This window comes from Bombus bifarius, unplaced genomic scaffold (assembly GCF_011952205.1).
Source record: "Bombus bifarius isolate JDL3187 unplaced genomic scaffold, Bbif_JDL3187 scf7180000007970, whole genome shotgun sequence".
NCBI classification, from domain to species: Eukaryota; Metazoa; Arthropoda; class Insecta; order Hymenoptera; family Apidae; genus Bombus; species Bombus bifarius.
In genome coordinates this window covers 3,817,772-3,841,900 of record NW_022884356.1, presented here as the reverse complement: position 1 = coordinate 3,841,900, position 24,129 = coordinate 3,817,772, and the positions used below count along the sequence as shown (strand labels likewise).

At 36.5% G+C, this 24,129-nt stretch overlaps 1 protein-coding gene across 10 annotated transcripts in view; it reads right to left on the bottom strand.

Annotated features, from left to right (window-relative positions):
• LOC117212026 (collagen alpha-1(XVIII) chain) overlaps positions 1 to 24,129 on the bottom strand; it is a 344,311-nt gene that overhangs the window by 54,745 nt on the left and 265,437 nt on the right. For 9 of the 10 annotated variants that reach the window (XM_033456469.1, XM_033456487.1, XM_033456509.1 and 6 more), the window contains exon 5: positions 10,672 to 10,743. The exons of the other annotated variant lie outside the window; for it this stretch is intronic. In XM_033456469.1, coding sequence (XP_033312360.1) covers positions 10,672 to 10,743 — 72 coding nt within the window. The remainder of the gene's footprint in view (positions 1 to 10,671; positions 10,744 to 24,129) is intronic. 10 annotated transcript variants of the gene reach the window in all.

Here is a 24,129-nt window from a genome sequence, read left to right as displayed (position 1 = left end):
AATATATGTATAATATTTATATATAATATGAAGACTATAGAGAATAAATATATGACAGGTAACATTTCTTATCTTCTTTTAGGAAAAACATTTTTACTTTCAGTACGTCAAAATTATCTTCCCAATCTTGGAACGCCATCACACATATATTTTTGTCATGTGCGGTCGAATATTTTGAAACTATCGACTGTCACAAAGTTAGTCATGCTGTAGTTTTTATGCGAATGTGTAATTTTCGACTATTTTTAAGCAGTTTGTATATCGCACCTACCAAAAGTCTCCATTTCAACTGTCAAGTTAAAATACGTGTTTAGACATCAAATAAGATTAAAATTGGAAAAACACATTTATTATTCAGACGCGATCTTATAAATATATAATTCCTTAGATGTAGATATCTTCGTTAGAGCAATTTGTCACAGACGAATACTAATTTTTGAACCGAAATCTCCGAGAGAAAACTTACACACATATATACGCAATGTGTGTATGGAGAAACGTACGAAAAAGTTATTCCTGCTCTTTGAATTATCACTTATTCATACATATTCACTTCCGGTGTTATTGAAATTCAAAATTTCGGAATTGAAATATTTTTCTTTCATAACACATCCTGCTTGATATTTTTCGAAAAGTATTCGCGAATTCTTTATTCATAAAATACCTGTTTTATTACTCTATAATTTCTCGGAGGATATTCAGTTTTTCAAGAACTTGATGTTTGGCTATCATTAGTTTCAAAGGGTACGCGTAAAAGTTTGCGAGCGAAAGATTCCAGAATAGAAAGTTCAACGTCGTAAAATTAGCTCCGAGACTCTATAACAATTTTATGCAAGTCCATGGTCCAGAACGCAGATCGATATTTGATAAAACGGAATTGTCGTTATAGCAGTATAGATGCGTAAATGTACAAATATTCGTAATTCGATTATAATTCGTAACGTAACACTTACAGTTAGAATCGCAACGTCGTCGTGGTCGCCTACTACTCCCGGTGCAGTTCCACGTCGTGCACGAGCTGCGAGCGGATTTATACTCTCGTGTCTAGTGTCGTCAGAAGTCTTGCAAGGCTTCGCAAGTACGACAACTCGGTCACAATCGTAACTTTTCCCTTTTCGTTCCCCGTTCGTCTCTTTCCACCTATTCTATCTTTCCTTTCTTTACGTTTCATCATTTTCACCCTCCATTCCCTTGCTTTTACCTCATTTCACTGGTTTTCTTTTTCTAATCCCTGTCTAAACTTATTTGATCTCTTCTCTTTCACCATCACACTTGACTTTTTTTTCGTGGCTTTTCACCCTTTAGACGATCACTTGCGCAGAGCAGCTACTAAGAGACCAGAAGGAAACCCGTAAACCGTGAAAGTCGAGGGGAAACGATCTCGAGGACGGGGAGAAATGAAGCTGAAAATGCGGGTGCGACGAGGAGCTCGTTGTTGCCTGAAAAATTCCACCTTTCCTTCCGGTTATGAATTATCCGCGCATCGATCACGCCAGTTATGATAATATTCCATGAAGATGAAATTCTTTTCCGCGTCAAATGAAATGAAAATAATTAAACAGAAGGAGAAAGTTATTTACTAGATCCGTATATATTGGACAGCGACAGAATTGGACTGCGTTTTCATAATTTTTCCATTTTCTCTGATCCATTGTGTATCAAGGAATCAAATAAGATAAGATAAATAAGATAAAAATAAAATAAGATAAGGAATCGGATAAGAGCGAGGCAAACATAAGATTATCGAACGATTTGCAAAACAATTTACCTATCGATCTATCGAGATACAAGAATCTTTTTTTTACAGTAATAGATATTTATAGAAAATCAGGAACACGGAAGAATTTTTAAACGATTTATCGAAAATATCGTAGCTTATCGTAATGATATAAGCATATACTGTTTTCGTTATCGATTCGTTTAGGGCGTCACAATTTCTGTACTTGCCACGTTATACCGCTTTGCGTCTAAAATCTACTATCCTCGACGGATATTTCTTTCGGTGGGAATCGACGGATCAAGCTATCGGGATTGTCATCCCGCGGATCTTCGCGCGAAAACGAATGAGTTACAACGCGAAAAACGTGACGTTAACGCGAACTGGATAAAGCGCGTTATCTCCCTCCCTCAATGGCATTCGAATGAATATGAATGGATAGATCCAAAGCGTCGATTCTACAGGGTGGCAATAATAGAACCGCGGATGAACACTTTAAAAAAATTTGATAAAGTGCACAGTATTTTGTGATTCGCTTTGATGACGAAAGGATTAACTGTTTTTGGTTTGGAATTTAATCGGGTGTATAAGCTATGTGCATTTACCTATAGTTTTGTTCGAATCTCTCTTGTATCACATTGTGAAAGGCGTAATATTTCAGGTAGAACGAGGCAGCGTCAATGTCTTCCTTTCCCTGTTCAATCGTGAACGGATGATTGATATCGAGTGAATCGAGTGACAACCAAGCATTGATTACTCGTACTACACGTATTACTAATATTTCCAACAGATGTTGCTTCTGTAACATAGCGCAATATTTGCCACTAGAAGCCAGAAAAGAATAGAACGTAATAATTTTAGATCGGTTCGATCGTCACGCAAAAGGAATTCCGCTATTTGATGTTTGAACATAGTTACTTTATTATCTCACCCTGTATGATTATTAAACGAAATTAATAACGATCATTAAAAAATTAGAAACGACCGAATTTCGCTTAAAATTTGAACACGACTGTTCGATTTATTCTTTCAATTGAAGCGAATACTCGGCAAAAGTGTATGCGCCAAATTGCTAAAAGCGATGCTTGTCCTTTGTTTCTTGCACGCGTTGTAACTTTGTCTTGTCTTGCACTTTACACGAGTGAATTTTCCAATACTTTTCCGTGGTGCAAATGTGACGCATAACATGCAGACGAATACAGATGCATACAAATGTACACAAATGCCCCGTTAAACAGCGAAGTTTTACGTGATCGAGCATAGCAACGTCTCTTTAAAAAAAGGTTGATGGACTATCGGAAACGATTGTTTATCATTCCAATTTTCATCGTTCGCATTCGCTCGCGGGCTTGATTATTCACGGTCCGATTATCGAGATTTTCCAAACGCTGCTCTCCGAGTACTAGTCCGGGGAAAAAGTAGTTTAAGTGCCAACATACGCCTCCATTCTGTGCGCATCGATCACGCAGCTCGTTTTAAATTAAAACACAATTTCGCAGTTCCTTTTTTCACAATCGTTGCATTTTCCATTTCTCTATCCTGTTTCATTGTAATTGAAATGGAAAACGATTGTACGTATACGCTGTCGTATAGATAATTTATTAGACTGTGATATACACACAATTCGTTTGTTGTAAGAACTACACAACCAGGAGAAGTGGATTTTTCAGAAAATTGATTGAAAAAATTGGAAAATTTCATCGAACGTCGATTTATACCTTTTTTATTCAAACGAATCTTTTGTTTGAAATAATATTGGAAATTGTTTGGTATTCTGTCTGCAAAGGTATAATTCCAGCTATTATCGTAGAATATTAATATAGTTTTCGGAGAAGTCGAGCTCTGAATCTTCTTCTAACGTCATCAGTGCCCAAAATGCGGAACGATGGAAGATTTTCTAAAATCCACGTATCATCCGTTTCAATCCTGTAATAAATTTCTGATCAAAAGTATTCTACACTTGGTCCTAATTTTTAACCGCACACATCTGTATTTTTCTCACTGTCATTGACATGTATTCTTCCAGATTATTTTGTAATTTACTAACGTATTCGCTCGTTGAAATTTTTTTGCAATTAAGATATATGGGAAATTAAACAAAGGTTAAATAATGGTGTCCTTACGAAATGCAATCGTTTAATTAGTTCTAGTTGTGCAAATTTAAACAATGTCTCCGTACAGCTGATTATCGAAGCACGCTGAAATCTCCAGAATCTGAATTCTCCTTTAAATTCATCGAAGCTTCGTTCGAATCGTGTTTTCTCGTAACTCGAATCCGTTCACGGAGATGCTTCGTTGTCGCGCCGATATTCGCCAGGTATTTCGCTTAATGGTACATGGCTCGTGCAAATATGCCCCATAAAAATCAGGTCTGCGCATTGAATTAGTCGTTTAATCGCAAATACTACAAATTGTGAATTGAAGGTGATATTTAACGACGATTGGATTTTTGTATTTTTCGTTGAACCTTTTCTTGTTCACGTCAAATAATATTTAATACACTAAATTTTAATAAATTTCAATGAGCCACCAGATACGATACTGCTAGATTATATTCTGTCTTTTGGTACATAAAACGAAGAACCCATTACTTCCATTATCATATTTAAGACATCGACACGTTTGTATGTGTAACAGAAGAAAACTATTACACGCGATACGATATTCCCCAAGTTTGATGGTGTTCCCTTAATGATCATGTGTCACGATGCCGCTATATATTCAGCCGGGCTCTTTACGTAATCGAGAGGCAAGCTGAGTAAACTTTAGGGCGGATCGCATGATTAACGGGCCGTTTCAAAGGGCACGGATACTTGCAGCTTAGACATCAAATCATAAGTCATAATTTGAGCTACATCAGGGACCTGTAATTAGCGAAGAGTTCGTTTAGCAGATTAACACGGGAACACGATCGTGAAACTTGGTAATCGGACGCCGATTTAAGATACGCTTTTCGACAGGTTTAATAGATATACTATGATTTTAAAGAACAATAATTCATACCATGATTCATATGAATGAATCGTAAATTTTATGTTATCCGATCATAGAGTAGCTTAGAGATGAGAGGATAAGGAACGATTTAACGTACAAAGAGAAAAGAAATGTAGGAAATCGAAATGATTTTTATGCAGTACAGGTATAAATGAATCATTCGGGAGACAAATTGAACAATTTTTGAAAAAGTCTTCGGTTTAGCACCGGAATATCCGATCGATGTTTGATTCCTCAGAGAAATCAAACGATCATCAATGGAGTTGATTAGACGTTCACGTGACTCAAATACACGTGAGTTATAGTAGAATTTCTCTCGTACGAACCTGTTTGGAGTTTATACGATATTTCATTGACTTGTACCAATAGTTATTTCCACTGTTTATGATTTTTCGTTCGTGTAATAGGAGTTTGCGTTCAGATAAATGAATTCTTTTGGTAGAATAGACACTCGCGCAACGACTTCGGATCGATCGTCAACTAATGTGACGTTAACAATTTCTTGTAACACGATTTAGCAGTAGCACACGTTTCTATTTAAAATCGTTCGTATTTCTTATGAAAAATTGATACGATAACTCCTACGATAGGATCGCAACAAATTTCGTCTAATCGGATAAAATCCAGGCTCAAGGTGGATTGGAAAGCGGACAAACGCGGCAACTATTCGAGCAACAAATCTAATAACAGCCGGATAAAAGAAAACCACTCGATATTCCCCGAATGTCGCCATTTTAATTCTGTTCGAGAACCGATTAATTCACCGGCAAACATCGAGTGACCGCCTTTTGTAATTTTACGTTCCTTTTTCCCGTCACGTTTTTCAAACTTTCGCACCGGAGTTTTCCTTTCTTTTCGCACACCACGTCAATCTTTTTCGTTTACCGTTCGACTCCCGCGAGGATCGTCGGGTACACACCGTAGTGAAACCGTTTAATGGAAATCGAATTACTGGAATTAAACTAGAAACAACTCTTGCCACTCCCTTTGGGGACCACTTCGCCAAGAATAATATATAGGTATTTTCTCGATTTCTCGATAGAAAAAAGTTGATCGACGAAGCAAAATCTTTCTTCTTCTCCTCTTTCATTTTTCTTTCTTCCTTCTTCTTTTGTTCTCCTGCTTTTTTCCCAGCGAGAACTTTTAGTCTCGAGTAGTCTCCACTACTTTACTCTTCTCTCTCCGTCTGACACGAGCAGCTTTCTTTTCGCGTCATCGTCTTGAATGTTCTTTCGACTGCGAGTTTCGTTTCTCTTATCAACTTCATTGCCATGAACCGGTATTAATGAAGCCATCTCGATTTTGCTAGCAATTAGCATTAAACGATTGCGAGCTGGATATACGCTTTTCATTCGATTTTTATTTCCGCACTGATTGTCCTTCTTCGATATTTGTTCCTTTTCGTCTGCTCTTTTTATCGTTTAAGCTATACATCTTTTTATTACACATCGAACGCTTTGAAATACTTTGTTCTTTTGTCAAAGGGAAAAGGAAAGTAACGTTCCGTGTCTTTTTAATATTAGTAGAAAATTATTTGATTTTGGTAATAAATATAATTCGATGGCGTAGTAATCAACGATGATATTAACAATTAGCAAATGCTTCTTATCGTTACAAGATTCGCATTAAAATTACCTTTCCTCTTTTCATTCCTCTTTTCGTCTAGAATCTTCTTCACCGTCTACGTCTATGCCTTTATGAATAAAATATTTCATTTTCACTGTCCGCAAAGTGGTTCCAATTCGTCATTAAACATGAAATTCCAAAGAGACATAAATCTGCTAAGTTTTCAGTACTTAATTCGACGAATGCTGGAAGATACTGAAGAAATCTCGAATATATTCGATTAAAAGTGTTACGAAAAAAAAGTCTATTTTAAATGGATATTTTTTCAGTCAGGTCAACGTATGTGAAACAAATTTATTTCGATTAATGGCGAAACGATGCAAGGATTTTTGAGATAAAATTTGATATTCCGTTATTGAATATTTTACTTCTTCTATAAAAGAATATCGCGAATAAATAAATTCCGCGAAATATTATGATTTAGTACGAGAGAAAGTAATTGTCAAAAGAAATCTATAAAATTATAGATACCGAAAGTTATTCGAAATAAGCGACCATTGATATCTCCGCTTCTTTGTCACGAATTTTCTATAATAATATACTCCTTTCATATCTTTTTGAAGCAAAAGTAATCTGCCTGGCGTAATTTAAAATATTTCAGTATAACAGTTGTACAAACAATAATTAAAAGTCTTCGATGTTTCAATGGAAACTGGTAACTGTGTCTGTATGCATTTCAACTGATATTTGTAGTACGCGCGCGGCTCGCGAGTGAAATTGCATCAAAAGCCATCAGAATTTCAGCGACTCGAGTTGGCCTTCTCAACGAGAAAACGGTTACAATTTAACTTCTCCAAAATTACGTGGAATCGTGATAAATCTTCTCCTAAATTACGAGCCAAAGGAAACACGCGTAAACTGTAATCGAGTATAAAATGTATCGATAATGGTAACGATAAAAAAAAAAAAGGTGACGATTCAATGTAAAATGGAATTAGAACCTTCTTTTTTTTCCTTTAAAATATTTGTCTCGGAGATAAATAATATTATTACAGTGATAGATACGCTACCTATATTGTTGATCAAAATTTTATTTTATTTTTATCTGACAATATTTCTAAGCTAATTGCTGAAAACATCTTCTATACAATTTAAGTTAATAACTAATTAATTGTTCAAATTTCAAACAGTCGATCGCGTTATCGTAATGATACGATAATGAATTCGATTAAATTACATAAAGAATGATCTTCCTCGATTACGGATCAACTATCAATCAATCGTCGATTTACCAGTAAAAACAATTACAGCGCTGTCAGGAAACAAAATTCAGATAAAATTTCACAAAATTCTCCACAGAAGTCCTTCGAACGGTGTTCCGTTCTAACATTTCAACAGTTTCCAAATGCTCCGAAACCTTCGACGGGATAACAGACTGACAAAAAAAGAGAAAAAGAAAAAAATGCTCAGTGTCTAAATTGACAAAGGTAAAACTAGTTTGCACGTTCCTTGGTAAATTCGATAAATACAGCGACAACAGGATATTTCACTTTATCGGCAATTTCCTGTTGCGTCCGATGCAACAATCCTGTTCGCAAATCATGGTGTCGCGTTCGAGCTGTCGTTATTACTTCTTATCAAGCGGATGTGTTAATGTAAACGCGGGCAACCGTGAAAACTGATGGCCGGCGAACGGTCTGAACCAAGCATAAATTCGGAATGACGTTAATTTTACCGTCTGATGCCGGAACGCGGTTATTTCGTGACGTTATAATACGCTGTAACGAGAGTTTCTGAATCAATTATGTCACGCAGACGTCTCTTTCTATTCTCGTGTTCGAGCTGATTAACAGGACTGAGATCTCCAGAATTTCCAAATATTCGATACTGATTGTACATTCGGAATATCGGATATTTATTCGATTATATCACTAAATGGAAATTCTATGTAAATCTACGTGTATTTTGCCTTATGGAATGATTTCATATCCTAAACGAAGTTTCTTCTTGTTTTACTTACTAAATATTACGAATAGCTTGAATATTCTACTTAACGCCAGATTTATTTTTATCACAGTATTTAACGAACGAATAGATCTATTCTCATAAATACGATAAAAAAGTTTTCATCTCGTTACGCGAAATTTACACCTCATAGTTATGCAAACAGTGCGTAGTTTTCACAAATTATATTTAGCATCAAGGTTAAAAGTCTTAACAAAACCAGAGACTAACGTATCAAGTGTTTCGCCAATTAAAGAATAGATAATCTGTGCCAAAAATAGTATCGAATGAAAACTTCACCTTCCATACTAAAATATAGTTAACTCGTCTTTCGGATAAACAAAAAAGAAAAAAAAAAAAAAAGAAACACATTCGCACAATACCAACGCCGTCGACGGAGACAGAAAAGAAACTCGTCAAACTCGTACAGATTATTGTTCTTGGCATTCTGTGGGACGTTTAAACGGAATACGTAATTCGTGTATCGTGGAACCTGTTTTCGCTTTATTTATTCATTAATTAGCCGATTTATGGCGGCGCATTCGGGTGAAAAAGGCGCGTGTATACGTGTGTTGAACGACGAATCGGCCCGTTTATGACGGATATTATCGCCACCATAAATACCTAGCCGTTTTCGCTGGACGGCCGAATAATTATTTCGCGATACGTGAAACACGTTTCTCTACGAAATCGCGGCTATAATCGGAACGGAATTATCCGCGTGATACCAATCTCCCACTCTTCCTCCGGCATCGAAATTAATTACGATTGAAACGGGGTCGCGTCGCGTCTCGCTTTCGTCATATTTTGATTGAAGATTTCCCGATCGTGTGCCACGCGGCCTGACTGACGTTGACAAATTAAATAAATCGTCGTCGCTCATCCACGCGCGAAGTGTCACTCGCACGCGTCTTTGTTTCGCGAGATTCTCCGCTTTTTGCTCGTGCAAGTAACGCATACGCGATTATCTACGCGTGGCTGTTCGTTTCGTCAAATTATTTTTATTATTCTGAAACACGGAACGACGTTTACGCAGTTTGTCTTTTTCTCGTCATTTTATTTTTTTTTCAGCTAGGATTCGCCGTGATTCGCTCGTTAGGCGATCGAGATTGAAGTATCGTAGAATCATCGTGGATGTTTGATGCGCGAGTGATCGGTTGGATTGAGAGTGATTAATTACGATTTTGAAGGATTTATGGAATCGGGACAGCGAGAAAAATAATAATATATGCGTATTTAAATTTTATTATTTTTATTATCTTTTATTATTTATCGACGGTTTTACTATTTAACGTTTGCTTTGTTTAGTTTGAATTTTATCGATCGAGGAAGATCCATCGACATTTCGGCTAAACGGTTTGATTTGTTGTTGAAAGACTGGTTGATTTATCGAAGAAATTTTTAGTCTGTGCTTTAAGATCTGACTTGATCGTTCTTGACGCGGATTTTCTTAAAATAATTAATTATCGAATTACTCTGGAACACAGACCGAGTAATAAATTCGTTTCATGTCTCGATCAAGTACGAAAACCGATCGATTTTCTTCGAAGATTTATCGAGAATCGAAGCGTCGGAGATCAAGATGATTGAGTCGACTATACCTCGTCCCTGTGCCACCTGTGTATACGCACATCGATAGCGGCATTATTCCCGGAGAATGCTCGTGCCGCTTCATAAATCGCTCGATTTATCGTTGCTGACTCACCGGGTTCCATTCGCGGTGCATCGCTACCCCTTGGGGCTATCCTGTTGGACCCCGATGACCTACGGCCTATGGGATACTTGGACAATTTTCTTGGACCTCTGACGAGCTTTTTCTTTCCCCCTTTTTGTTTTAGTTCCAACGGTAATTATTTTAGCGGGGATACTGTTTTTCTAACGAATCGTATCTCGGCGAAAGTACGTCATTGCGAGAAATTGTTAAAGTCGCACGAAGAGACTTTCCATTTTCTATTTTACTCTTTTTCGTTCATCCGTTTCTCAACTCAAAAGTTGAGTAACTTTATAATACGAACGTGACAAGATTCTTTGGATAAGCAAAGGTACGGAATTAAAGATCGAAGAAAGTTCAGAGAAGGCTAAATCTATATCCAATATTATAAAATTACAAATGAAACCTGATCAAATGAAGTTGGAAAAACGTAAAAGGAGGCATGAGAAAGCAAATATTAATGAATGTAATATAGAAAAGAACATTTCCGTATAAAGTTCATAATTCTAACGGAACGAAAGATTTCTTTAATTTGTTATCGACGAATTTCTTTCTCAGACCTCCAGCAGTTACAGATATTTCTAACTAAACATAGACACAATCCAAAATTCTACCGTACGTTAACATTAAAGAAACAGAATTCAACTATCGATATTATTAAAATTGCATGTGTACTCACGTTGAAGTCGGCCGTGCATCTTACCAAATCCGCTGGATGTCCGGAATAGAGCTTCAAGGATTGCAGTAGACCCTTTAAATAAACAATCAGGAAATAGTAGACGATTGCACGGCACACATGATTCGTCATGTCTCTTTTCGAACCTCGTCCGCTCCTCCTTCTCGCTGTTCACGACGAAACGCTATGGTCACAGTTCTCGACGATTACACTTTTCGACGTAAAAGTCACTTCTTTTAAATAAACACGAAAAATCGATCCGAGTTTTTTTTGACAACTTTATATCTTATCTATACGTACGTTTTCGACATAAAACAGCAGAGTACTTTGCTCTATAAAACGTTAATAATTCACGAGGTTTAAATAAGTATCGCTTCTTCTGTCAGAATAATCTTGTCGTTTATTTATAAAGCGCTAGTAATTGTAAAATCAGAAAATCAAATTACTGTACTTTTTCGAGGATAAATCATGCCTCGAATATAATAATAGAGTGTATGAAACATTTTTTTAAAGAAAAAGTTGTACACAGCTAATATTAAAGAAGTTGTATATAAAAAATTGTACATTACGTATATTCTTATGTATTCTTGTGTATCTCTGTATATTCTAAAGGAAAGAAAAAAACAATCAGTGTTCTCTTTATCATAAGTGATAAATAATCAGCCACGCCTCGTAGACGAAACATCGATTTTTAAGATTAACACTTCCTAAACAAGAAGCGTTGGAAAATTTCATTGTGGAGAGAAGAAAGTTTCCAAGTTTTGGCTTATTTCCACGTAAGAAGCTGCTTCCTCGCTTGGTTTTAACGTTAATCGATCGTCACCGATGCACGTCAACTGACAGAAACATCCTGGAAACCCTGAACGACAACGGAATCCACTTTTGCCCGCCCCTGTTGGATAATACGCTTATCAATCGCGCGAATTGAATTCACGAGTTAGCTATTTATGAGCTGCCGGAACGGGTAATCGCGAGAAAATGCACGATATTTTTACGATGACGAATTCGGTCGCGTGATTCGGATTCATCGGTGGGATAAATTCCGGTGCCGCGTGTTTCACGATTTATTTCGCGACAAATCTGGATTATGCATCGCGACCGCTCGCTCGCAATCGCGTCGACGTTTACATCAGGATGAAAGCTCTTCTACGTGGATCCACAAATAATTTTTTGTCACCGATAAACTTGCGCTTTCTCGCGTTCTGTATAAATCGCGCGGCGTGAAAGCAGTAAATTAACTGTCGGTTCGACAGTGGTGGATCGGTTCCAAAGGAATAACTCCACTCGCCACAAAGTGGAGTATTTGGTCCAGAAAACTGTTACAACATTATCGTCTCTGTCTTAATAAATTTAAACTTGCTTACGGATGAAAACCACAAGCGACAAATATTATATAAGCGAATAACAGCAATTTTCTCTGTCGTATTTTATGGCAGAGTCATTTAAACGTTGTCAATCAATTTTATATGAGAACGTTTCTTTCGTTTGATCGTTGGGTGAAATGTAAGATTTCGTCACGTACTTGAAGATTGAAAAATGTATATCGCTTATTTATAAAATAAAAAAGCGACACGAACGTTGGTAAATAAAATAAATATTTTCTGAAACATTATTTGTGCCGCCAGGGTATTGAACAGTCGCGCTAAAAAACGTTTGCAAATTTCATTGATCTTTGAAAAAAGACAACTTCAGGAATAAACAAAAATGCAAAACGATGCCTTCTTTGTTTTAAAATGTTTGAAAGCTTAAAATGTTTGGCCGGCTTTATAAGCCGAATACTCCACTGTGCGATGTGAAAAAACAAGCTCGTGTGCCAAAAATGATGGAAAAACGCGTGAACGGATACAGTTTCGATTCGAGATGCGTGAACGAGTACCAACTTAAAACAGGAAAAATTGGGAAAAATGATTTTTGCGCACGCTCGACGTATAAAATCCGCGCGATTTATCCATCAGCTTTTCAACGGAACACGACAATCTTGTTCGGATTGTAATTAACCGGCAACCCGGTGGATTGACTAACAATTTAGACTCCTGGAAAATATCCACGAGCAACTTTTGCAAAGCATGTCCGTGTCCCGGTTGATTCGGTTCCCTTTTTTTTTCCTTTTCCTTTTTTGTTCTGGCTTGAAACTTTGATTGAAAGTTTCGCATCGACGAGAACGCGCAGCTTTTCCCTCTCGATCGTGAAAGCGATCGAATAAATTCGTGTAAGAGTTATTCTATCGCGTTTTTCTTCCACTGTCTAGCTTTTCGGGGCTTCTGGTTTTTGTCGAAGAAAAATATACGGGATGGGTACACGAAACGTTCGTTGGTTGTAAAGGATCACTTTTATGGGTCTCATTTTGACTTTTGATATTTGAGACGATACTATTTCCTGCGTTTTCCGCGTACGTTCGTCACAAAAAAAGGTACAGTTTAATACTTTCCTTTCTCTAAAAATACTACAATTACATATAGAATTATTCCATCAGTTCATTTTGCGTTACGTTACATCTTATTACTAGTATTAATACATTCGTTCATTCAACGAATAAATTAAATCCTAAATTAAAACCTTCGATCTTGCGTACAACTAATTTTCCAACGTGAATTTCTCTTCACGTACGTAGCCAAAAGTGATGTTCCCCGTTCCTAAATTCGATTTTCATCCGAACGAGTTACAAAATATTCTTTTAATCGCCGATGTGAGATAAAAATGTCGAAAGTACACGATCTTAGCTGTTCCAGCTACCTAAACAAAGTGGAGCTCTAACATCAAACCACGTAACATTCCATCTTCGTCAGTGTCCTATAATTTTATCATTTCGTATTCAGTATCATTTCGTTATTCCCATCACATACCAATTTACCAATATCTCTCCAATGTTTCCTATTGAAACTACTAAGTAAATCAACAAGACTCTCTCTTTCTCTCTCCACGAAAGCAAAAACACCAATCTAAACTTCCTCTCTGAATCAACCCTCAAGACCATCGCGTAAATATCGCGCAGATACGTAACAAACTTCCACAACGCGCAATTGTCACAGAGTCACGGAATAGAACAGCGAAGGATAGGGGGAAAAAAAAAACGAGAATCCACGATTTATCCATGGTCGACAAACGAATTCAGCGCGTTTTATCCGCGAAAAAAGAAAGCGACGCGTTGGAACGTCGCATCGATCATTCGGAAAGCGTTCGCGGGGATCGATCGATCTTCCCAAATGGTCCGCGGTAACGCGCGCGTTACGACGCGAGTTTTTACACCCTCCTCTCGGTACGTACAAGGTTTTTTTCCAGGTTAGTCGTCGCGCGGCTGCTACATCGCGGATTTTTTCAGTCGGAAAAATCCTCCTCCTCCGTACTCTTCTCCCCTCCTCGCCCGCTCAAGTGGATTTGCCCAGGTAAAAAGTCGTTTTCGCGTCGCGCTACGCTGCTGGAAACGCTCGATCGCGGTTTCCTCGACGCCGATTAAACCGGCCACAGGATGCAAGTTCGCGCGCGCGTTAAATGCGACTTAAAACTGCGATCGCGCGGTCCGCGAAATTTAATGTCGGACTTAGGAGATTAGCCGGCTTGATAATTTTTAAAATACCAACGCCGCCGGCTGTTAACCCGTTCCGGTTCGAATTAATTCTCCTCGAAATGAATTTTCCCGCGACCCTCCTGCTGGTTGCGCGCCGCGTGAAATGTTTCGCCGTCGGCCGTGAACGCGCTGAATTTTTGTTCCTTTTCTTCCGGTTTCGTTTCGTCTAATTTCTGTTGCAGCGATTATGAGAAGGGTTCATGACAGCGAAACGTGCTGATGTTGTAGGGGGGGAGGGGGAATTGGTGGTTTGTTATAGGAGATTTTTTGCTTTCTCTGTTATGGTAATGATGAAATGAAGGCGTTGTGGAAAGAAATTCTTTCAGAGGTTTCAAATGGAGGTACTGAGAGGGGATGATTATAGCGTTTGGGTGGTACGATGTAGTCGGTTTAGACGTCGATAACTCGCGGTTACGGTGAGATTGCTGAAATATATGTGTTATATACTAAGTAGGAATTTTTGTGACGAATTTCGTTGCTTTCAATGTCTCTATCGCTTCTCGAGATACGAAAGAACTTCATTTATAAAAGCTGCGCGGTTCGGAGGCTGTCGTAGCCTGTTTAGTAACAATTCATTCCCTCTGTTGGAAATAAATTATGTAGCTTCTGAAATCAAATTAGATAACGAAATAATCCAAAAGAGAAATAATCTGCTTGTTTCAAATACCATTTCACCATTGTTGAAAATGTGAGGAAATAAAATTATATATCGTTCAAACGACCATTTTTCAAATGTTTTCTTCAAATAATATCCAAACTCCTATTACACACACTGTTCACAATAACGCAGTTCAATCTTGTAAAACTCACGCCGATATAACAATCGAAAGAAATCTAATCTGTCGATCAAAAACTCTGTCAGAATATCAGAAGTTCCATTAACAGAACGATGGAGCGAAAACTGCATTTACGTAAAAATCGCAAAGCACCGTACAGATAAAATGCGAAACCACTTGTCCAACTAAATATTTCATCGTGTGAAATATCGTCGTTGAAAATCGATGTTCTCACCGAGAAAAGAGACAACGGTTCCACGATTCTGTGGATGGACACGCGTGGCAGGAACCGCGAGCGATTCTAGCGGAAACGTTTCGGTGAAAAATCGCGGGCGAAAGTTTCGACGGTCGAGCAGCGAGGTAGCGGACTAATCGGACGGAAAACGGGCACTTCCGGTCGCGTCCCGACCGATCGTTTCGTTCGAGATGAACGCGGATGACTGTTCTACCATGCTAGACGCCACGAGACTCACCGGCGAAGAATCAGAGAGAGGGGAGAAGTGGTTCTTCCGTCTGGTCCCGTAGCCGTAGCTCGTTTTACGCTTCACGATTTTTGTCCGCAGAAAGGAAGCATCAACAAACAACGCGTGCCACGGATGAGGCAACGGGTGATTTATAAAGGAAGAATTACGTGCTGGCTTAGTTACTTTCATGCGAAATTCCGTTATTTAAAAGATCTGCAAATTTTACCGCGTACAGTCCCTTTGAGAAAATTATATGAAAGATTCGGAAGCCAGAAACCAGTACGAGTTTCATTTCATTAAGAATTCCGTTATACCGTGTAAATGCCATTTCAATGGATTTAGTCCAACGGGTCTAATTTATCTGCGATAGCCTACAATTTGGTCATTGTTATTAAATGTGCGTAAGTGAGAAAAAATATTTTGGAACTTTGGTTAGGAAAAAGAGAGATCGATAAAGAATATTTTAACGGATTATATCGTGATAATGTGAAATGCTCCCATTTGGTAAAACATTATCGAAAATTGCAATAGTGTATGTAAATTGATTTGATATTGTAACATTACCGTTCTAATATTTGATAGTTTCCAGGCGATTTCGATGACTAATTTGCAGAAATTTGATATTTTAATTGCTCGGTACAATACGTTAAATACTATGTGTGTATCGCGTTAAATATTATGCGTGTATCGCGTTAAATATTATGCGTGTATCGTATTAAAACCGTTCGATATCTGCATTTCACGTAATAATTTTGCAATTGTAAGCTAGATTAATATTTGTGCGTAACCTTTTCCCAGAATGTAGCGATACAACGTCGAAAGAATCATTTCCATTTCTATAATCAACTGTCAGTTGTCTGAAAAATGCCGTCGTTCCATTGCTCCACCAAAAGTTCCATGATATATTTCCTAATATTTAATTTGCGCAAACTTGATCTATTTCCTAGAATCTGTTTAATAGTTCGAGTCAAGCTCATTAACTAAAAACTATCACCATTATTTATACGTACAAATACGCGCATAACGTATTGTTTAGATTCCATAGATTGCCGTCCTAGATTTATCAGTCCTCCAGCAAATGTCAATTTTATTTATTCGCGAGTGTTAAACGTTTATGGAATCCGCTATGTAAACGAATAAATAAAGAGGAAAAAATTGTCTCTTTCGACGTTGTAAATATCCCAACAAATAAAAAACTTTTTATATTTCGTTTCCCAATTTCGATCGGAAGCCGATAGCGAGCCGTGTTTGCGCAGCCATATATTTAGCAGCATTAAATCACTCGTGACCCGTATCAATTAAAGATTAGTGATATATGTAGTTGTGTTTCGTTCCGCCGCTACGTTTCGTTCTAGCGCTTCATTCCGTTCTATTCGCGTTCCGTCTTCGAGCGTTTTGGATACAATGAACTTACACTACACCCTACTCGAAACATTTATTCTCAACTACGATAAAGGAAGTTTGACGCGATGTTTATTCTTAACCAGACATTCGAGCAAGAATATGCAAACTTACTATTGATTCTGAATTTAATTTACTTGTTCTACTCGGCCCGTGTTGGATTCATTTGCATTTAAATGGAGCAAGCGGCAACACACGCTTATCCGTCGAGCCTTTTTTTAAAACGAGATTCCTTGGCTTATGATCGAAGCGTAAATAGGCGCTAATACGTAATCCATACGCTTCTTTTAAACGCTTCTACGTTCTCCTTTTTACCATTGTTTTGTCATTTTTTTTTTCTACCATCTTGGATCAGCTTCCAGTATGAATAAAAACACAACTTGTTTGGGTTAGCAAATATATCAATAGGAATATAAGGCTATTAATTGTCAATTATTCAGTGTAGTAATGTCAACCTAATATGCGCGTATAAAACTTGTTAACTTGAATCGTGTTTGGCTTACTGGCCCGCATTTATCGTATTTATGAAATATCTACATTTAATGTAACGCGTAATTGACCGAACAACATTATCTCAAATGGTATTTACGAGAAAACAGGAAATAAATCATCCTTATCTGCGGCATGTTATGCGTGAAAATATTAACATACCAAAATTTCGACAACGATTTAGTGTCTCATGAATATGCAAAATGTGACAATAATAATCTTTTTCAGATCTTGTTCCTTGTACCACAATCGACTACTATGGACACGAATAGCTACATAAAATATGTGCATAAGTTCGCGTAAATGTTTGCTCGTCGTTTCACGACGATAGAGATATACAAAAATTAATTGCCAGCATCTTTTTCGTAAAGGGTAGATTTCAGATCAAAAATAGATAAGAGGAAAGTTATAGTAATTAATTAGTAAAGAAATTGTAGTAGAAACAAAAAAAGAAGAAAAAACAGCATGCTCTGAATACCTAACCGAGTTTCTCTAATCCTTTTTCCCTGCAATTTAGCATCGCGATTCAACCCCCTTCCGTCTACAATTACTTCCTCGTTGCGCGTGTTTCTCGGCGCATCGCGGTCGTGAGTCGCCTCTTAAAGCCAAGTCGCGATTATTTCATTCCGACGAAGAGTTAACCAAGAACAGCGAGACGTCCGGCAAATTTTAATCCCCACGGGTCCGTCGGCGCAAAAACGAAAGGCGGATCGTCGGAATACGCTTAATTTTCCGGATTTATTAGAGCGTGATAAGAAATCGAGTTAACGCTTTTCTAAGCGGCTCGCGGGCTTCCGAGGGGGATTAAATATTTGGTAGAATTTTCGGCGTCCGCCTTCTGCGTCCTGTTCGTCACGTTTTATATATAGAAGCAACCGCAAACGCCCACTTCAAAGATGAACAGAAGCGCCACTAGCTCGCCCATCCTATTCAGGCGTCTGCATCATTTTACAAGTTTACATTTCAATTTATTGGCCGTGTCTACAAAAATTTATCTCTAGTTTGCAAATTTCTCATCTTTCTCGGTCTTCGATATTTTTTTTTTCTTTTTTCTGGTAAAGAATTTCCGTGAAAAAATATTCTTTCTCGGCGAGGATCTTCTTGCAAGGATCTTTTCAAGGATATTATTATTTCTTACATTATGAAAAAGATGTGTTTAGAAAGGTGACGGAAGTAGACATTTCATGTCCGTATACGTGACTTTGAGGTTTCAGAATTTTTTAATGTCGTAAAACAGGTAATAGTCCAAGTTGTTTGATGTTGAAAGTTGTTGTTAGTACTTATTGTTAGTACGTATTGGTAAACTAACAGTTCAGAAGTCACGTTGATCAACTGTATAAATTAAAAAGTGGAAAAAAAGAATCGTGTTACGAACGCTGTTCTCTAAAACTTACTTTTCAATTTGCTACTGTTTATACAATTTTCCTGCAATAATCTTACGAAAGTAATCCATTTGCTTCTCGAAAATCGAATATTCATCGTGTAGTTGTTTAAAGAAATTGAAGGATTAATAAAAAGTGGTGTTTATCAATCTGATTTCTGAGAGGCTCAGATGTTAATCGCTAGATTATTTCCAAGTTACGATTTAGTATGTTATAATTTATATAATTTAGTTTGCGTTTAAATTCGATCGCAAGTATTTCGTACTCTTCATTTACATTTTCTGCGATAAAAAGGTAGTTCGGTAATCGACAAGTTTCCTTTATTTAGAAGCAAAAGGTAATTTTGCATTTTCACGTGTATTCATGTTAACTGTAGCATAAAAATTGCAAGCGTCAAACGATGGAGAAAATTAAAATATTAACATATATTGGATCGCTATTTGGCAAACATTCATATTTCGCTGCTTCCCTTGTAAAATATTTATTCCGGCTACTGTAAAATTATGGCCTTTATCGAACAATATAAAATTCTCATACACATATTAAAATTGTTGAAATTGCTTTCGTTGCGATTTGAATATAGCCAATTACGCATATATCTTTACTTTCCAATTATTTCTCTGAAAATTCTCTGACGCAAATTATCCTAAAATAAATAAAATACGTCACGAAACCAACTTCATCTTCCGAACATTTTCTATTTCAGAACGATATTTGAAACGATTAGATTTCGACGGTATCTACTTAAGATGAAGTACACCCGATCTTTCTGCTACAACTGGCAAAGTTCAGCATTAGTTTTTTCATGATTAATCTCTCATCGTGAAAGAAACACTCTACAGATGAAACTTTTACTCCGATATTGAAAGTTACCCTCTTACGATCTAGAGCTTGAAACAAATAACATATTCCCTTTCATCGTTCGTCTTTTCCATCTTCGCTAACGTCCCACCATAGATCAAAGCAATAAACGTTGTAATTTTACCTTCTACGATTTAAAAAATATTAACTATACCCGTTTCCTTCACCAACAATCTTCCTTAATTTCGAATTTATACGCCAGATTCGAGTCGTCAAACAGAAATACTATTCGTTTTTAGTAATTTTTTATCGATTTCGTCAAGCTAGAAGCATCTAGTTTAAAGAATACGAGTCGGAGCAGATTCTTTTGCACGAGCCGCAAGAGGATAACCGTAACGCGAAAGGACGCGACAAAATATCGCAACCAGCTCATGCAGAAGCGTATCGCGGTTCTCGATTTGCGAACATTTGTTCGCCACTCGTAAATGTATAATTCGCGAGTAAACGAAACCGCGGCTTTTAATGGATTCCCATTGTTCTGGCCGCGTTCGAGCGCAAACAATGCTCGGCCATTTTCAGTTCTGGCCTTGCTCCCCGTACTTCTATCGCGATCGAAAATTCGCGCCATTCTCCATCACCAGTTTCGATATTCGGCCACTTTTGCCCTGTATACAGTTTGTTGAAATGATGTCCGTTTAAATCTGGTTCGATTTGCTCTTCCATGCTATGCGATCATCGAGACCGATTCAATTCGCCAATTTTGTTATCGAACGCGCTCCGACTAATTTCCTCGTGAAACGCATTGTAAACGGGACTGCTTCAAAGGGATCTGGGTCAACGCACATAAGTATTTGCATACGTATATTTGCATATATTTAGAGGCCACTGTGACGTGTATTTTTGCCATCGTAGGTACACGCCATCTCTGGTAAATGTCCCGTCATTTTGCTCGATTGCAATAACGATATACGTGAAATTTATCAAAATGTATAAACTAACGAATGAATGACTAGGAAGTTTCATTACTAATTTTAAAAGAAGATCTTTCTCCTCGAATCAATAGCTTAAAAATTAAACGATATAAGGACAAGGAGCTTGTTGATCGATAGAACCGTTGCATAACGTGATTTCTTAATTATAGACGTTAATTTCGTTGTTTTACATGTATATTACCATTTAAAAATCAATTCTATCATATTAGTCTGTACTCTATCGTATCGTAGTAATAGCAAAAGGCAAAATTATTGTAGTTTTTTAATTTATAATTGTATAATAAAGTTACATATATTGCCAGATATAGGCAAGTGTCTAAAGACTTTTCGATGATAAGGTACGTGGATCGACGAACGAAGGTATACACGATGGACAAATTTTCGAAAACGATGGAAATAAAGCTACGAAACTACGAACGTCGCTTATTTTGTTGAGCTTCCAACGTCTAGACTCTAACAAGTTAAGTTTGAACTTTGGATTTAAAGTTTTGAAGTAAACTCGAAACTTAACGGTCTGCTTTGGATTTAACTTTAAACTTGAAACTTTACGAGGAGGAGTTTTAATTGATGTGAAAATAATTTGGCGACGGTGATAGATGCGAGTATGTTTCTAAGGATTTAATACCTTCCACCCTCTACAAATTTCTATGATACGATCAATTAGAAACTCTAGTACGACTTTACGGCGTAATTTTTTGAAACCAGAGATTTCCCTTCGAAAAGAAAAATATTATAAACGATACACAGTAAGCTTTCCTTCTTTCACTTTCCTATCGATGAAGATTATTACTAAAAAGTAATTCTCATGCTATTAATGTCAACGTCTTTTATTTTACCTTCTTTATCGCGAGAACATCTCCTAAGTTGGAGGAAAATACGAAAGAATCATTTTTAAAGTGCTCAATTTCTCGTTTCCATTTTATATTTGAGATATCTTTAAGATATTTTTCTTAAAAAATGGCAGATTTCTGCGTTCTTTTAAGAGTGTACTATATTGGGATCCAAAAGTTCGAAGGTGATATCGACGTTTAAAGGAATTCGATGTTTAGTAATGAAATTTTAAATCCGTTGATGCGTCACGTGTTTATATTCCGACATTCGCAGTTGAATTTCTCTATCCCATTTTTTATTTGGCGACGAGTTCTCGTATGCATAGTTAAGTATTTTAATCACGTATTGTGGACACGTTTGGCATATTTTAATAAGCGGAATTCACTAGAGAGAAACGTACCGTATTACATTTAATAAGGTGATAATGAGATGACATGTTTTGAAATGGCTAAAATATGTAAATGAAATTTTCTTGCAGAAACACGGTCGTTTGGACCTTGCAACTAATAAGATTTTCTTATAGCGTTTAATAATTCACGAAGAAATTATTTTCTGAAATAAATCTGAAACTTTTTACGAGGTAACGAGCAAAGTAGCTGCAATTAAAATTTTATACAATAAGTCCTCCAACAAAGTAGCATTGAAATGTACTTATATATATATATATCCGCAATCGCATTACTTAGGTTTCAACCTTTGACTTAAGATCTCAAGATCTTTCTCCTAATAATAATTTTCCTTTCAGCAAAGGGATCTTGAATTTCTTGAATGAAAATTTTAAAGATAGAATGTAATAATAATACCTATAAAATAAGATTGCTATTTGTTATATAAGATAAAACTACATTTTTTATATTAAATAATTGGAAGAACTGTATTTATAATATTTGTTACTGTACTTTACAGATTATCGCTGTATTTACTTGAACATGTTATCGATTAATTAAACGATAAATAACAATATTTGCTAAAACCAATGTTAAATTTTAGTACATTATGTCCTTTTTCAAGGACGTTAGATATTTTTCTATTGTCAATAATCGATTAAAAAGACGTGCGTTTCACAACTTAAAAAGAATTCGATCTTTTTTTTATTTCAGACAAATGCAGGAAATCTTTAATATTCTAAGTGAATCGCATTGTAAATTATCCTACTGATTAAATATCGAATTAAACTGAACGAAAAGAAACAACAATACGAGATCGAACAATTGTTCGTATCTGCATATATATTTCCCAGATGTGAGAGGGAAGAAAATTATGTTTTACCTGATAATACTATGTTTCCATACAGTTAAACATCATCGGGTTTAGGCATTTAGAACAGATTGATATAAAACATTAACGTGATTCATTCGGACAGCAGCGTGACAAGCCGTTCGCGAAATTTAACGAATTTTATCCTATTGTATCGCGGGAATCGGTTTAACATCGGGAATAAAATTGTCATTTAATTCGGTGTTGTCGGTGTCATCGATTAATTCGTTTATAAATCGATGCGCCTGTCGAAACGCTGGGAAATGAACGAGATTTAATTGCAAAGTGGAGTCGAGTAAATTTTCACGATTAAAAGTACAACCCTCCCCCGTGTAATTGTAACACGTCGCTCCAATTTGTTTTTCACGTTTCCGTGAAACGATTCGTGTCGATCATCTGACCCTAACCACCGATTATTAGGCCGCTCATGAAACAGGCTAATTAGTCATATATGTACGCAATTTGTTAGTCGTGTTTTCCATGCGTTCTTACAATTTGTAAATGGTTTTAATCGAATGTTCAGCATTAAACCATAAATGCGATCTTTGTTAACAGTAAATTTTAATCGTAACTCGTTCGACTTTTAAGAACGATATTTCTTTAATTTGTGGTTCGTTTCTGCTTGACATTAAAATTCACGACGAGTAAAGTACAAAACTTGTACAAAAAAAAAAAAAAGAAAATTCAGAATAAAAGGTACATGAAAGATAGATTTGTGTCAAGTAAATATTTTCTATATGCTAAATGCGATCTCTTTGTCAGAGATTAATTAAACAATATTTTAATAACAGCATTGCATTATTTACAAAATGTTGAATACCGTTAAAGCTACGATATCTGCGTGGCAAAAAGCATGATCAATTATCGTTGATCAATAATTTTACAGTATAGCGTAGTAAAAAAACAAAGATATCTGGTGGAAATATTTTTAAGCAAGTACGCGTTACGATATATCAAAAGCTTTTTCTGTTAATGTTTTCGTCCTATCAGACATCTGTTTTCTGTTCTTCCGACGCTGTCTTTTTTCTGAATTTCGAGCGATTTAACTCTTTTACAACTGATACAGTCAGCATCTGTAATAATTAGTTGTAATTTATATATTTAAGAAATTCCTCAGACTGTGCGTTCTTCCTTTTTAATCAAACTCAATTATATAATATATAATATTCAATCACGATATAATTCAATCACGTTTTTAATTATTGTTCTTGCTTTAAATTCGCTTAATCCAATACAGTGTTTTAATAACAGTAATTTAGATTGAAATTCGGACAAGAGTTTATTTGAGTGCCTTAATTAATTTCTCCATTTATTGGATTTTTTAAAAATAATTCTAACATCCGAAATAATTCGGAGAGCGACCTAGATTCTGACGAATTTCTCAATATTTCATATTAAAATGCGACTTTAATTTTATTTAAAAAGCAGGGAAAATTAAATTTAAGCATAGTCGTTTCTCAGTTTTATCCGGCGCTTTCACCGCCCAATAAAATACACCTAACG